Source organism: Poecilia reticulata, linkage group LG16 (assembly GCF_000633615.1).
Source record: "Poecilia reticulata strain Guanapo linkage group LG16, Guppy_female_1.0+MT, whole genome shotgun sequence".
Lineage (NCBI taxonomy): Eukaryota > Metazoa > Chordata > Actinopteri > Cyprinodontiformes > Poeciliidae > Poecilia > Poecilia reticulata.
Window position 1 is genome coordinate 5,343,408 of NC_024346.1, and position 17,745 is coordinate 5,361,152.

Here is a 17,745-nt window from a genome sequence, read left to right on the forward strand (position 1 = left end):
AAAGTTTGAGATTTCTGCTCCAATATTTTTCTAAGTTGCGTAGATTTCACTCCAGTTGCGACCTGCTCCAAGTCTTTACTCCAAGTCTTTCTTAAAATCCGATGGAGTCGTAGAAAAATAAACTCTCCCGACAAAATGGACTCAATCATTTATAGACTCCCATTTATTCTTCAACCCGAATCTTTTAAAAAATGGAAAGTATTCTTTGTTACGGATCCTGGGATGTTTAAACGACTGTGAGGCAGAATTAGCAGTAAAAGACGTGTTTTTAATATTTAATAACCAAAGTGATGGAACGAAACGGCGGCTGGAGAAAAAAGGTGTTTCAGGATCACGGTTCTGCCTGTCGTGGGTCGATGTGATGATGTACGGTTCAGGATTGTGGACTTAATGAATGACTTCCTGTCCATTAAGATGAAAAGGAATACCTTCCCATTTCTAAGATTTATCGGTTCAGGTAATTGGAAGAAGACGAGGAATTATGAGGGACGGGTTAAATTTCCGACTCCAAAGACGGAGAAGTTGAAGGTTTGTCAAATGACGGGTAAACGTCTGACCCCCTCCGCCACCTGCCCTCTACTTCCTCTCTAACTCAACTCTTTATTTTTAAAAAAAGTATACATTTTTGTAGTTTTTTCAACTTTTCCCTCCTCTTTCATACTCGTGTTTAGCTTTAGTAAATCCTCGCCCGTTTTAAAATCCCTTTAAATGGTTTGTGGGTTCAGTTTTGCAGCCTGTTTTTGTGAATGGTTTCCAGCTCTGCCGTTCTCCCCGGGAGTTTGTTGGCCCATTCACAGACTGACTCACCCATCCTCTACTTCCTCCCAAACCCGCTCACTCCACCACATGCTGCTGCCCTTTTTCATGCTGCAGTCCAACTTTTTAATGCTTTGCTTAGTTTTACTTGGTTTTTAGGATTTTTTTGCATGTGCGTTTTCTCCTCTCTATCTGTTAATTGTTTACTCTCCTCTGTTCACACTCCTGATGAGAGGGAATAACAGACCCCTGACCACATCAAGAGTGATAAAAGTGGAAAAACCTCTGGGTTTTTTTCATTTTGAAGACCTCCACACACGTCGAGACACGCTACGGGTCGTGTGATAATGAGGATTCACCTCTTTGTGGGTATAAATAGAAGTGCTAATGACACATTTAATATGTCTTTTTGCTGCAGAGAGTCAAACTTGAGGGATGCGGGGAAGCTGTCAGCGAGTGTAAACACTCTGGAGATAAATATGTTCATGCCTAATTGGAGCTGGAGCGGAGCAGGCTTCATTATTTTAGCATTAGCCGGGTGCAGGTGAGGCGTTCGCTGGGTTTGGGTCGGAACAGACCTGACTCGGCAGGTACAGGTGGACCCACCAGTGGGGAGGAAGCCAATTAGATACTGGTAACAATGGGTGATTGGCTGCTGGCAAACGGGGGAAAGCCGAGGATGCGGCGCAGTCAATGGACGGGGCGTTCTCCGGAAGTGGATCTGGGAGGCGGAAAGGGAGCCAGGCGGAAAAAAAAGGGAAAATCTGCAGCAAGCGAGTCCCTGCAAGTCAGCCAGGGTCGATTTATATCTTAATTTTAATCAAACATCATTTTATACACAACTATGGTAAAAATGAAGAGTTACTCCACTGAAAACCTCCTGGTTGTTTCACCAAATACTGACTCTGAACTCTTCTGAGTTAAAACATTAACACTGTTGTTTCTAAATGAACATAAACTTGTTTTCTTTTCCTTATTTGAGGTTTGAAAACGCTGCATCTTTTTCCTTATTCTGACCATTTCTCTGCAAATAAATACTCAATTTTTGCTTTGAATTTCAGAGACATGTTGTCAGTAGAATAAAAGAACTATGTTCATTTTGCTCAAAATGATTCCTATAGACAGTAAAATCGGAGAATCTGGTCGTTTAAAGTGGCCTTTTAATTTTATCCAGAGCTGCATGTATGCATAAATTTAGATTTGATTCAATAATCATCAAGCAGATTTCTGTAAAAACAATTCAGGTTTGATGATAAATGCAACCAAACTATCATTTAAAAATTAAAAATGCGAAAAACATAAAAAAGTAATTCTTTTTTTTGTTGTTTAAAATCATCGCCTCCATTTTACAATTTTTTTTGCCAATAAACTGCAATTGAGATTTAGAAAAAACAGACACATGACGATGTCACATTTCAGCATCAATAACATAAAACAAGTTTAGGTTGAAAAATGTAAATTTAAGACTAAAAACACTGCAGTTCAATTATATGCTAACATTTTTATATGCAGATTTCACATAAATTGGTTTAATGGTTGTTACATTTTTTAAAAAATGCCTACGGATGAGGATTAAAACATATTTCTGAGATTTTCTTCATGAATTTGAGGAAGAAGAAGACAAAGCGACTCGGTTCTGCAGAGATCGGTCTGAGCGTGAGAGAAAAATCCTCTGCTTCGTTTTTTCTCTTCTCTTTGTGTCTTTAGCTCAAGTTCCCGACAATGACGAGCAGTTTGTTCCAGACTTCCAGACAGAAAACTGTGAGTAAGAAACATCGCCGCTCCGTCTCGTAGTTACTGTGAGAATCCTCCTCCTCTTTTAAATTTATTTTAAATATTGTGTGTGTCTCTCGGTTCGTTCTTCTTTGCTTTCTATCTGCAGCAGATAGACGTACGGAAACTAGAGTTTATCTCTTGGTGGTTTATTTGCATAAGGAAAACATCAAAATCTTGAGGCAGACTTTTTTTAAGCTGATATTTTTATCTCCCAACGCCTTTTAAGTGACGTTTTCTTTTTTTAAATCTCCCACGGTAACCTTTTCTCAAAGGGCTCTTGCATAAACCATCCAGTGTGGTTACGTTTTCTAAATAAGGCTCGGTAAAATTAGTGACTACATTTATCTTTTTTACTGGAGGGTCGGCTCGTCTTGCAGAATAAAAACAGCTGTAACTCCCTTTTTTTTTTTTACACAATTTATCCCATTGAATATAAAATTAAGTTTCTAATAATACTTGCAGAAGTGTTGCTGATGTCTGATTTCGTGCACTCAGCGATAAGGAGAGCGCACAAACATCACCTGGTTGTGAACGTTGGCGGCACATGGAGGCTTGGCACGCTCCGTCTCTGGAGGAAGTGAAGCCAAGGTGGGGACAGAAATTGAGAGAGTGGAGCGCAGTGGGACTCGGATCGAGCACATGTCTTTCAGATGAGCCAACATACGCATGAAACTGTGAGAAAAAGCACAAAAGTGTGCGCCCACGCCACAATTTCCATCACCCTTTAGGCCCCAGAGCAACAGCTGAACAATGACTGGAGGTCTAAAGGTTTTAAATATGGTGGAGTCGGACATTTTATCATCACTTTTGATCATAAATATCTTATTTTGTATGATGAGTTGCATAGAAAATCATTCCTCTCACCTAATTTGCGACTAGTGTGAGCAGCTGCACTGCAAAAACACAAAATGTTACCAAGTAATTTTAGACTAGTTTTTAGTGTAAATGTCTAATTTCACAAAACAAACTTTCAAGTAACTTTTCAGCGAGAAATAAGAGCTTTTTTTTACGTAAATAATTAAATAATTAGACCTGTCACAATAACAAATGATCCTGGACGATAAATTGGGCCAGAAGTTATCGCGATGAATGATAATATTGTTGATTTGAGACACTTTTCAAGTAATATCGCAATAATGTTGTTAAAAGGAAACTGTCAAAGATCAGTAAACTTCAAATTCTAATGAACGTCTAACACTGGATTTTAAATTTCCAAAATAAAGAGAAACAACAAATAAAATAATTTATAAAGTGTCTGTAAACCAAATTCTCCAGTTGAGACTAAAGATTTTCATCGTCCAGTTTTTGGTAAATTTAATGTTTCAATTGTTGCTCTATGACTTTGTATTTTTGTGTTTCTATGATGTGAAATGCCTTGTGGCTGAAATGTGCTGCACAAATAAACAATAAAACTGGAAAAATAATAACTAGAAATTATTGAGCTCGTTCTAATTTATCAAGTGATTAATTGATTTATTGTTTATTTTTTATTCTTTAATATGAATAAAAATGTACTACCTCTACTGGCAGATTATTTCACTTACAATAAGACGTTTTTCCCATGTTATAAGTGAAATAATCTGCACAATGTATCCAATACTGCGTTGCTAGGTAACGGGCTGGGCTTGGCTGGGGTTGCTAGGTAACGGCTCAAGACCCGATGATTGTGAAGTAAAAGGAACTAGAAGTTTTTCATCAATATTCAAGGAATTATTGAGCCTAAACAAGCTGCTTATCTCACTGAAAAGTTGCTTTTGAGTTATTTTAGTCGTATTTTAAGTGAACTAAAATATTTCCACTAGAATCTTTTTTTGATTTTGTGCTTTTGCATTGAAAAAAATTGGAAGTGAAAAATTGAAGTGATGAGTTCAGAAGCAGAGGTCACCAAGACTGTCCCGTTGTCCTTCAGAGGTAGCCGGGGTGGGCGGCCATGATGGCAGGAGGCTGCTGACCATCTGAATTGTCCTGTTGGCAAACCTGCCGCAGACTGGAGGGGCGCTAACAGATGGCGGGGGGGTGAGGGCGCCGCGCTGCGCCGCGCGGGGCTGGGCGCTGGAGCAGGCATCCCAGCCGGCAGCGATCCCATATGGGTTTCACCGGGCCGAGAGACGGAGGCGCGGCCGCCGAGGTGGAGGTGGAAACACTGAGCAGAATGAACTGGAGGAAAAGCGGCCATTTTGTTTATGAAAATACCCAGTAGATGTTTTTGTTGGGCGTCCAGAAACACTCAGTGGGACTGAATAGTGCAGATTTTTTTATTCCACTGCAAAAACACAAACTTTTACCAAGTATTTTTGGTCTAGTTTTTTGTCTTAGTTCACTTGAAATAAGTCAAATTAACTTAAAAGTAACTTTTCTGCGAGACACAGGAGCTTGTTTTACGTAAATAACTCCTTAATATTGACGAGAAGATTCCAGTTCCTTTGGCAGATTATTTTACTTATAACATTTTTCCTATATTATAAGTTAATTTATCTACCAATTGAGCAAGTTCTTTATTGTCAATATCCTATATCTTGCTGAAAAGTTAGGTTTAAGTTCATTTGTCTTATTTTAAGTGTAACAAGAAATTTGCACTAGAAACTGGACCAAAAATACTTGGTAAGATTTTGTGTTTCTGCAGTAAAATCAAATTTTTATTTATTTTTTCAATAATCCAACATTCACAATGAAAGAACTGTGAGAAAATATATTCTAAAATACATATTAAAGATAACTTTTCCCTCTGTTGATGTGGTTTAGTCGTCCATAAAAAGCCTTTAAATGTTTTGACTCAGTTAAAACTCAATAGTAACTGTTTACTTGGGTCAGTTTATAAAGAAAGGCGTCCAGTGTTTTAAAGTAGCTTTTTATGGGCTGAATGTATATTAAACATTCGTCTTTTAAAATTAATGAAATTTGGCCACATTTAGTAAAACCACAAAACTAAAGTTTCATGTGTCATGAATCTGAAGACCATTAGCGACAGTTTATTTGCCGTATTGACAATCTGTCCTTTATGACAGAACATTTTGACTCAAAACATGGTTTTGGTTTAAAGTACGAATAAATATATCAGATTCCATAAATCCAAATGACAGCGACACATTTATTCTGAAAATATTCAGATTTGGATAAATACTTAATTAGCTAGCTAGCTACTTTTCTAGCTTATTGCTAAAAATTGTTAGCATTTCTTTTTTTTTTTTTTTTTTTTTTTTTAATTGAATTTTTCCAAATTGACATACAAACATTAACATAACAGATCAGATTTCCACCCATCCCCCACCCGCACCAAATCGGCACATCAGAAAACTCTTACATAGTTTGTTAGCATTTCTAAGGGGAAAATTTGTTTTATGTTATAAAAATATGATCTACTCATTAATTTTATCTGAATTTAGATTGTGACGGGATTGCTAAACATTTCTTTTGCTAGCTTGGTACGTGTCAAACTAGAAGCTAATGCTAATCATTTTTTGCTAGTATGAAACATTAACATTAGCAAAATCTGTGTATTATAGATCGATGCATAAAATAAATAAATTAGCGTTTAGTTTGTCTGAAAATATAAGATGAATTTAGCTAGCATGCTACATGGCTAGCTTCATATTTGCACATACAAACCAGTTAGGATTAGCAAAGAACAGATGAGTTTATAAAAGTATTTTGTATAGACTAGTTGATATAATTTTACACAATGGTAAAACTCCAGTCTATTGCGGTTTATTGGCCTCTTTTTCATCATATTAAGAAGTCTTTATGATAATTTTGACAATCTGTGATTTTTGATTCAACTGATAAAGAAAAAAAAATCATATTATTTCAAAATTAAACTGTTTTTTTTTATTCCTGTGCATGTCAAATATCACCTGGCTTTCTGTTGTTTGTGTTTGTATCATATTTTACACATCAGCCTTTTGCAGTTAGACGATCAAAAATCTGAGTAAAAAAAAAATCACATTTAAACAGACTTTACAACTTTTGTTATTTTTCACAACTATCTAGATTTCTTTCTCTGAATTTCGCTTTTCTGTAGGGAAAAATAAATAAAAATACAAATAAACCAGTTAGATAAACAAATTTTGCTGGACGATAAATTGTTCCAGAAGATATTGCGATAAACGATAATATTGTCTAGAGACCATTTTCAAGTAATGTAAAGGTAATGGCGTAAATAATGAAAGAACACATTCTCAAAGATCAATATACGTTATTTTCTAATTTACATTTAACACTAAATATCCAAAATAAACAAACAAAACAACAGAAACGACAAAAAAAAGAATTATAAACAAAACTGTCCTTCAAAAAAAGGGATAGTTGAGACCAAAACAAAAGATTGAAGATCAGCTTTGGTAGAAAGAGAGAAAGAAAAGAGGAAAAACTATAAGTCAAAATATAAATATAATTACTGAGCTTCATTTAATTTATCTCTGTGATCGACTGAATTGCAACATAATTTATTTAATTTCCCATCAAAACAGAGAGTAAAAGAATGAAATCCAGTTTGCATTGGTGTAAACTGTAAAAATGAACTAAATGATCCAGTAAACTTTTGGCTCGTTTTGTGTTTTTTCCACTTTAAATTTCATGACCTTTTCATGTTGAGCAAGCAGGACAGCCGTCCTCAATGTCAACTTTCTGCTCTCCGCCGTCCAACCAGCATGCGAAGCAAAAGTGTCACAAAGCTGAAGGAGAATCGGGAGAAATTTCTTTGTCTCAAACTCCAACACAGATGCTTACCATTAGCATAACTTAGCAGGGAACGAAGGAGGAGCGGAGGTGTAAAATGAGGCCACACGTTGCCGGCACATCCGAGCCGCCATCATTTAGCAGCAGAGCCGAGCGCCTGCAGCAGGTGAAAATGGAATGGGAGGTTTTTCACCGCTGCCAAAAGACCTGAACTTTTTTATGAATGGACCGGAGAAATATCTGCCAAACGTCGGCTCCGGTTCTGCCAAAATTCACAATTTGCTCCTAAGAGTTCACAGCAGTTTGGGCCAACAGATCCGTCACCAAGAGGTGGTTGACTGAAACGAGCTCAGTAGCTTCTGTCTGTCGTTTTTCCTCTATGTGGCGGGTTACTTGTGTTTTAATGTGAACATTCTCCACAGAAAAGACAAATAAACGATAAATCAATCAGTTCAATTAAAACAAGCTCAATAATTTCTATTTGGATCAATTAGAGTTTTTCTTTCAACCAAAACTGATCTCCAGTTTGGTGTTTTGGTCCCTTTTTCACTCATTTTCTTTGTTGTTTCTGTTGTTTTGTTTATTTATTTTGGATGTTTTCTGTCAAACGTTTGTCAGAATTTAAAGTTTATTATTTATGTCATTGTATTACTTGAAAATGGTCTCAAAACAACAATATTATAATTTATTGCAGAAATTTCTGGGACAATTTATCGTCCAGTAAAATTTGGTTTTGTGTTTTTATTTAAACGTTCTCTATAGAAAAGCAAAATCCAGATCTAGAAATGTAGAAAGCTGTGAAAAATAATAAAAGTGATAAAAGCTGTAAAAATGGGATTTTGTAACTCATACGTCAAGTTTATTCGGTAATAATGTGTACGTTACTACCAATATACTTTACTATTATTACCAAATATTCAAAAGCAAAACACAAATGAATGCTTCTTATGATAATAAAATTACATCTACTAATCGGTACAAAATACTGGATTGAAGAGGCTTAAAGCTTTTTGACAATAAATATTTTTTACTCTCCTCACAGCCTGAGAAAACTAATAAATGTTTAAGAGAACGGCACAAAACATTTGCATTAAAAATAGGCCTGATAATTGCTCTAACTACTGCTCTCCTCTCCATCTTGATTAATCAATATGTAGATAATGAGAGCAATCAAGCCATGATGGGCATGACATTCTGGACTGGATAGGAAGTCTCTGCTTCAGTCAGAGGCGATGCCCTCGCTATTGATTTGTGTACCTTGGCACCCTGCTGACGAAATCTATTGTGACATTTCCATTTCTAATTTAAGACCCTGTGCTGCTGCGCTGTTGCGACGCTCAGCCGAGTCTTTCTGACGGATTCTCACCGAGGAACTTTCACCTCTTCACTTTAATTAAATTAAGAAATTAAAACTAGAGTTTTGGCATCTGCTGGGTTGGAAATTGCTAAGTTGTTTATGTTTTTGTGTTTGTTTCTATTTTTGGGGAAAATCCACTCGTGGTTTCAACTTCTGGGGAGTTTGATACAATGAAAGCATAAAATAGGCAAATGTTTGCGTTTCTTTTTCAAATACGATGACACACGAGGTAAACGATCATATCAAAAGATTTTAGATCTCAAGAAATATAAGACCCTATTAAATTTACGTCGTTTTCTGTTACTTTTTAAATTTCAGTACATACACTGCAAAAACACAAAATCTTACCAAGTATTTTTGGTGGAAATATCTCAGTTCACTTATAAAAAAATAAAAAAAACTGACTTATTAACTTTTCAGTAAGACATAGCAGCTTGTTTAGAGTCAATAAATTCTTAATATTGATGAAAAAGTTCTTGTTCCATTTATTTCATAATCAACGGGCGTTGTGCCGTTACCTAGCAACCCCAGCCAAGCCCAGCCCGTTACCTAGCAACCCCAGCCAAGCCCAGCCCGTTACCTAGCAACCCCAGCCAAGCCCAGCCTGTTACCTAGCAACCCCAGCCAAGCCCAGCCCGTTACCTAGCAACCTCAGCCAAGCCCAGCCCGTTACCTAGCAACCCAGTATTAGATATATCATGTTATTTGTAACATGGTGAAAATGTTTTGTTATAAGTGAAATAATCTGTCAATAGTACATTTTCATTAATATTAAGGATTTTTCACTTAAAACAAACTCCTGCTGAAAAGCTACTTGTAAGTTAATTTTATCTTATTTTAAGTGAGCTAAGATATTTGCTCTAAGCTAGATCTAAAATACTAGAATATTAGAAATACTGGGTTAAAAAAAAAGAAATAGTTTGTGTGTTTGCAGTGTTCATATTTTTGCTGTTGTGTCTGAACTACATTATACTTACAAGGTATTTATTTTCTCAGTTGTTTGTTTTATAGTATTAGAAATTACCTTATACATTTTGTTTGACACATTTTGTTCTTCATCAGTTTTAGAGCTTTAAAGTTTATCTTCTGTGTAGCAACTAGCATTGATGTCATTTAGCTTTTCTGTCATGACCTGTAAACAGATTCATTAGTTTTTTTATCTTTATGTAAATTAAACTAAGAGTATTTACTCCAGTTCAACTCACAACATGTATTTTCCACCAAATCAGCAAATATACAGATTAAAATCATTTTAATGAGATTACAGACATGTGCAACACATTTACCTGAATGTTTGTAGTTTAAAATTGTGTCCCGTCCCTCCCCTCCCCCACCTGTTGCTGCACATTGCTGGTCAGCTGGCTGGAAGGAGCCTGTTACTTTTTCTAAGAAAGACAAATTCAGCAGCTGAGAAATACTTTGGGTTTCAAAAAACAACCATACAGTCATTGTGTGAGAATTAAGACCAAATTAAATGTTTTTGTTTTTTTTAAACCATTTGGCGACTGAAAAAAATACTATTTGTGGCTTTAATCTCAGATTTTATACCAGACTCTTTATCAGAGTTAGATCTCTCTCTGTGTTTTTAAGTGGTTGTAATCTTGTTCCGTATCGGTTGACAATCAAACCGATGATGACGGTTTTAATCGTGACGCTCAGACGTCGTTCTGACTCTGTACCGTCTAAACGAGCCCCGTCGAAAGGTCTCCCCTCAGGAAGTGTCTCTTTGACCTCCGATCGATGACCTGGAAAGGTCAGGCCCCCAGCGAGGGCTGCGAACGACCCCTGGGGCCCGGCGTGTGGGGCCGTGCGGCCCGGCCCCCAGGCGCTCGGCGGACAGACCCCTGCACACGCAGCAGATGTCAGGCAGAGGAGAGAAAAACCCAAAACAGCTGCTGGATCTCAGTGTTTGTTCTGCAGCTTCACTGACACTTTGTCAAGTTTCCATCTCTCTTTCTGCTCATGCATCCTGCACTGCAAAAATATCACCAAGTACTTTAGTCTGGTTTAAATGTTTTTTTTTCCTATAATCCCAATTTAAAATCCACTGAAACCAAATTGCTTTTCAAGCCACTTAATTAGTTAATAAACTCCGCCTTTGTGCCAATATAACACTGCAAAAACGCAAAATCTCAGCCAGTTTTCTCTTTTCCAGCTGAACCTTCCAGAATGTTCTCAGTAATCAAACAAAATGTTAATTAATTAATGCTGCAAAAACACAAAAAACACAAAACGCACCAACACAAAGTATTTTCTGTCTAGTTTGTAAAATATCCAAGTGCACTTGAAATAAGGCAAAACAAACTTACAAGCAACTTTTCTCCTAGAAATACAAGATTATAAATCCAATAATTTCTTAATATTGATAATTAAGTGCTTGTTATTACATAGGAATCAATCAATCAACTGTATTAATAATGTTGCGTAGATTTGGTTGCAGTGTCAGCTTTGTTTTCAGGCAGGAAACTTTAGATCGAAACAATAAATATAAATAAACCGTGATTCAAAATGACCCGGTTTCCAACACTTGGATCTTTAAATACGGCATCCTTACTAGGACATTTTAAAAATATATATAAAATAAAATACTTTGCTAAATTGGAAGCTTATGGCAACTGGAGCGACTCTTATAATTCTGGTTATTTTTACGTTTTTGGATGAAATATCTTCATCCAGATGGGAGGAGCCTGAACGGATTGAGGCAGGTAACCTGGAATACCTGGATTACTGGGAATAATTGGAAAAATATTTTGTAATAAATAAAATAATCTGCTAATGTAATTAGCACTTTTAAAAAAAATCTATATTAAAACTTTCTCTCAGTTAGTTTTGCTTTATTTCAGGTATATAAAGATATTTATACTAAAAAGTAGAGCAGGGGTGGCCAAAGTGTGGCTCGAGGGCCATTTGCGGCCCTCGGAACAATTCTGTGCTGCCCTGGATCAGACTGTTGATTTATAAACAACAGGGAAGTTTTCACTGAAAACACAAAACATCCATCCAGGTTTTTGCTTTGAATTTAATTTCTTATAATAATAAAGATTAATTAAAATAGAGTTTAGTGCATGGTTTGCTGCAAACCTGCAGGACATTTTATGTTTTATGTTTTAAATATACAATTTACATAAATCTGACTGCTTTGTTGTGTGTTTAGTTTATTTAACAGGTAAGAATAAAAAAATAAAATAGTTTGCTGTTAACATTTTGTGGTTCTTTCAACTTGACATTTTTGACCCCATGCAAAACGTTTGGACCACTGATGAAGACCGAAATACCAAAACACGTTAGGATTCTGAATTTAATCTCAAAACACTAAAAAATACTTAGCATGACAGAGTGTGTGTTTAATGCGTGTTGTGTTTGCTTCCAACTCGAGTCAGAACCGATTCCTTTTCTCATAATTCTCAGTTTAATCTCAGAATTTTGACTTTTTTCAGAGAACTCTGAGGTTTAATCTCAGATTATTTTCTCTGAGTTCTGACTTTAATATCAGAAATACGATTACTTTCAGAGAATATTGACTTTAATCTCCGATTTTGTTTCTCAGAATTCTGATCTTAATCTTAGAATTCTGACATTTTTCCCATAATTTCAACTTTAATCTAAAAATACTTGGTATGATTTTGTGTCTTTTTATTAAGTGTGGGATCGCTTCAACTCAAGTGTCAGAACCGACCCCCTTTCTCATAATTCTCAGTTTAATCTCAGAATTTTGACTATTTTCTGAGAATTCTGAGGTTTAATCTCAGATTATTTTCTTGAATTATGTTTAATCTTAGATCTCTTTACTCTTTTACTCTGAGTTTAATCTCAGAATTCTGACCTTTTCCTTATAATTCTGACTTTAATCTCAAAATACCAGAATGCTTGGTATGATTTGTGTTATTTTTTGAAGCGTGTTGCCGTTGCTCCCAGAACCGATCCGCTGTCAGCGAGACGCGGCCAGGCAACCCGAGCCCGGCTTCATTCTGACCGACTGACTGGGCTTTCCTTCAGAGACGCAGTCGATTAGATTAGCGTTGATCATGACTCGAGATGATGGGATGTTAATCAGGACTGATCAGGCACTTAACAGCCTCTCAGATGGACCCGGCTCACGGCGGGGGCCCTGCGGCCCGGCGGATCAATGCGCCCGTTGTTGTCGTCTGGAACGTATTGACAGCCTGCTGAAAGCAGATAAAGTATTTATAGGAGCCCGATTGTCATATTTCACCAGCAGAGAACCGCCAGGAGAAACAAACGAGATTTGAAGTGAGCTGTTTGTGTCGGTGACGTCCTCAAAACGGAGGACAGGTGGAGTCTGTGTTTCACTGCAGAAACACTAAATCTTACCTTACTACACAGCAAATAAGACAAAACTAACTCAGGAGTATATTTTTATGTATTTTCCAGTAAGTGTCTTACACACTGTAAACACAAGTCCAACTTTGTCCCAGTTTAACATCTCATTCACAAAAACCTTTATTTAAACTACGATAAGCTAGGGCTGTGTGTTAATATCGATTTTGCGATATATGTATCGATATTTTCTTTCCTAGAAAAAAAACGATATTCATCTGCAAGTATCGTAACATCCAACTGTCACCTTGCTCACTCACTGCTTGCTTCACCAGGAGAGTGATTAGGTCATCAGGCTTAGAGTGATTCCTTCAGATGTTAAGGGTTAAAAAGTTATCAAACTATCCAGAGCAGGTACTTGGTGGACTTTATTTACTTTACAAATGCATGTAAGCTACAGTTTGTACTGTTTCAATTAAAAGAAACATGTTTTCTCACCACTTCTTTGATTAATTTTGTCCAGCTGTCAACTTTAAGTCTGTGTCCAACCAGAGCCAGGTAGTTGGTGTTTTTAATCAGTTTTCAGTTAAATTAATTCAACCCAACTCTATAACAGTCACAAAATGTCACCAAAATCACTCTGTCCCTCTAAAAGCTTTCATAAAATCGCAAAAGTGTATTGAATTGTATCGTTTGCTGAATATCGCAATATATATCGTATCGTGAGCAGAATATCGTGCATTGTATCATATTGTGAGATTATTGTATCACTACAGCCCTACGATAAGTGTAGATGTTGTTTAAATCTGGAGACGACCGATGTCACATTTATTTACATATCATTTCAAAAACAGGTTTAAACTGCGCCAAAGTGCTACACAAAAACGCTAGCAATAGTAAATTACCGTAAATTGGTGAGTAGATGTTTACTTTTCCGATGAAGGAAAAAGAAAACAGAAATACATTCCTCTCAGAAAAAAGTAAACCCATTAAGAAAGGCTACACTATAAAAAAAAGTCTGTAAAATTTACAGTAAAACACTGGCAGCTGTCACGACTGTCAGTACTTTACCGTAAATTTTACAGATTTTTTTTACAGTGTAATATTAATCAAATATGTCCATAAACGTTTAAATCCACGATAATTAGAGTGAGAATAACAACAGCAGAAAGATTAAAACTAAAGTAACATAAATAACAATAGTACAAAATAAATTTAAAATATATATAGAGGTGTTTCAACATGGATCTAGTTACTGGTTTCCATTTAGAGTTAAATTTAAGTTGTTTTTTCCAAAACGTAAAACTTTATTTAGTTCTGTCTCTCCAGTCCATAAAACTGGGAGTTTATGTTCTTAACCAAGCAGAGCTAAAACATTTATTTAAAATCAGAATTAAGACTTTAATCAATAATTGGTTGTCCTTGTCCAAGGAGCTTGTTTTAGGTCAATAATTATTTAATACTGATCAAAAAGTTCTGGTTCCATTGGCAGATAAATGTATTTATAACCAGATATTTACCATATTTTATAAGTGAAATAATCAACCAGTGGAACCAGAACTTTTTCACCAACATAAAGGAATTATTTACGTAAAACAAGCTCTTACATCTTCCTGATCTCATCTTATTTTTACGTTAGTTTTGTCTTAATCAGATGTTTGCACTAGAAAAAAACCCCATAATGATTGTTTGTTTTTGTTGTTTTGGGGTGTAAATTACACTGCAAAAACACAAAATCTTACCAAGTAATTTAAGTCTAGTTTTTGTGCCAATAAGAGAAAACTAACATACAAGTAGCTTTTTTATAAGATGTAGAAGCTTGTTTAGGTAAATAATTCCTTAATATTGATGAAAAAGTTCTAGTTTTATTGGCAACAAGACATTTTTTCCATGTTTTAAGTTCTTTAGCTAGTTTGTTCCAATAGAACAAACTCATCAATATTAAAAAAATATTGAGTTAAAACAAGCTTCTATATCTTGCTGAAAAGTTATTTTTAAGTTAATTTGTCTTATTTTAAGTGTAGTAAGACATTTTCACTAGAAGCTAGACCAAAATTACTTGGCAAGATCTTGTGTTTTTGCAGTGTATGAGTTTATTTTTCCTCCTGAGCTCCTTTAGAAATGTACTTTTAATATTAAACTTGATGTGACGCCGGGGTGATTCAGGTGTGTTTGTCTCCTTGTCTCGCGCTGCAGTGGCTTTCCACGGACTGCAGCTGAAGATCAAGCGGGAGCTGCACAGCCCGTGCTCAGAGCTGAGCTCCAACTGCAGTCAGGAGCGGCCCTTCAAGCTCCAGTATGGGGAGAAGTGTCCGTACAGCATCAGGTGGCCCGCCGCGCACTTCACCAGTTCAAACATGGCTGACGCTTCATCTGAAGGGCTGTGCACAAGACGCTCAGATGAAACCTGTTACTAACATGAAGGAGTGTTCATGAACGTCTATGACTGCTGTTATGAATGTTTATCAAGAGTTATTTGGTAAACAAACCAAATAACACAGCTTTATTTGGTAAATGTACCAAATAAATGCACTTTATTTGGTAGGTTTACCAAATAAATGCACTTTATTTGGTAAATGTACCAAATAAATGCACTTTATTTGGTAGGTTTACCAAATAAACCTGTTATAAACCTGTTTATAACAGGTTTTATGTCTTTTGCACATCTTTTCAAATAAAGTGTCACCAAAACTTGCATTGTTGTAACATGTCCAGCTTGGCTGCAGTAACTTATTTCAACTAATCTGTGTCGTTCTGGACTCGGTACCAGAATGTTCTGGACTCGGTACCAGAACGCCACAGTTCCCTGACATCTGGGTCGTTTTGTTGCCGCAGTGCCTATGAGCAGAAGCACCGCACAGGAATGAAGCCCTCCAGCCCAGTGACGCCCCCCTGCAGCACCCCGGTGTCCCCCCTGCACCATGGCTCGCCCACGCCCAAACCGGACCGGACTTATGCCCACATCCCGCCCTCGCAGCCTGTCCCGGACAGCGCCTACTCCCTGGACCACAGGTAAACCCGCAACGTCACCATTAACCCGCTGGTTGCCCTGACAACGGGCTGTAATGGTGCCACAGTGTTTATTAACTGGCCAGAGGGGAAAACAACTTTGGCAGAACATTATTGTACTATTAGCACTAGTTAACAGCAAAACACACAATCTGAGTATTTGTTTCTAGCTTCTACTGCAAATATCTTTTTACACCTGAAGTAAGACGAAACTAACGTAAAAGTAACTTATCAGAAAAATATAGAACCTTGTTTTACGGAAATAATTCCTTGGTTTTTATGAAAAAATACCAGCTCCGTTTATTGCGCCGTTACCTAGCAACCCCAGCCAAGCCCAGGCCGTTACCTAGCAACCCAGTATTGAGTATATTGGCAGATTATTTCACTTACAACTTGGCGAAATTGTCTTGTTTTGTAAGTTAATTTTATCTTATTTAAAATGTACTATTTTAGCACTATAACTAGACCAAAAATACTTAAGATTTTGTGTTTTTGAAGTGTAAAAGTGTAAAAATATACTTTAAAAGCTATGAAAAAAAGAAGCCCTTAAAAATAAGATTATTTACCTTTTTTGTATTTTTCCAGCAGCATTTTGGAGTTGCTCTGTACTTTCTTTGAGATTTTTTCTTTTACAAACTTCCATTCCTGCCTTTCTGAGGGGAAAAATTTGCTTTTTGTTGAACAAACTTCCAACAGTGTCTTCAGTCAGAGGCTTCTTCAAATTCGCTGCAATACAGGAAGCTACAGGAGATCTCTCTTGTCAACAGCCATCACTATAACTGAGAATTTGAGTTAATTTGAGTTTAGTATCTTTGAATTTGAGCACTTTATCATCTCAAATGACTTTCTTACCCCTCAACTTAACAGTGTTGAAAAACACCTAAATTGCTTATAGAAAAAGTGTTATTTTTCTATCTTTTTTTTAATTTGTCTTATTTTTTTTATTCTGTTATTGTGTGTCTGATGACTGTTTTCCCAGATTTCGACGTCAGCTCTCTGAGCCGTGCCACTCGTTTCCCTCCCCGCCAACGATGGCCCGGGACAGCCGGCCCATCTACCACCGGCAGCTGTCGGAGCCCAGCATCCCCTTCCCCCCTCAGGGCTTCAAGCAGGAGTACCCGGACCCCCTGTTCGAGCACCCGGCCATGATGGGCGCACCGCTGCCCCACGCCTACCCAGCCAGCATGATGATCAAGCAGGAGCCCAGGGACTTCACCTATGACTCAGGTGAGAGGCTGACGGCTTGATTTCACTTTTTTCACCCGCAGAAGATTCATTAAATCGGCGAGAGGTAATAAGCAATAAATCAATTAATCAGTTAATTTGCTTTTCTCATTGTTTGTCTAATTCAGGTAGCTTTAATTGGCTCTTAGAGTGGGTTTGCTAGTTTTTAAATGTTTAGTTTAAGTTTAGTTTGTAGCAGTTATAGTGGTAGTTTAAGTTTTTCACACCTAGCTTGATTTAAAGATTTCAAAAAGGTTTAAACTATTTTATTTAGACATTATTATGTCATCACCTTTATAATACTTGAAAATGGTTTAAAACAAACAATGTTGTCGTTTATCGCCATAACTTTTGGGACAATTTATCGTCCAGAAAAATGTATTATCGTGACAGGCGTAGTGAGAGTGAAGGTTATTATTGTTGACTAAAACTGAAGAAATGACAAAAGCTGAAATTGAGAAAACATTTTCGTTGAAATAAATGAATTAGTAATAAATAATTAATGAGGGGAAACTATAGCTAACTGGAATTATATCTAACTAACATGTAGAAATTCATCCATCCATCCATTTTCTTTCACCCTTGTCCCTCTCATGCACAGTGGCGCAGTTGGTAGAGCTGTTGCCTTGCAGCACGAAGGTTCTGGGTTCGATTCCCGGCCCTGGTCTTTC

The 17,745-nt window shown here is 36.7% G+C and overlaps 1 protein-coding gene across 4 annotated transcripts in view; it reads left to right on the forward strand.

The window, feature by feature from the left end:
* etv1 (ETS variant transcription factor 1) overlaps positions 1–17,745 on the forward strand; it is a 32,375-nt gene that overhangs the window by 2,728 nt on the left and 11,902 nt on the right. For 3 of the 4 annotated variants that reach the window (XM_008430942.2, XM_008430943.2, XM_008430944.2), the window contains 4 exons: positions 2,464–2,517; positions 15,038–15,167; positions 15,677–15,853; positions 16,830–17,077. In XM_008430942.2, the coding sequence (XP_008429164.1) occupies positions 2,464–2,517; positions 15,038–15,167; positions 15,677–15,853; positions 16,830–17,077 (609 nt within the window). The remainder of the gene's footprint in view (positions 1–2,463; positions 2,518–15,037; positions 15,168–15,676; positions 15,854–16,829; positions 17,078–17,745) is intronic. The other variant, XM_017309696.1, reaches the window with a different exon arrangement.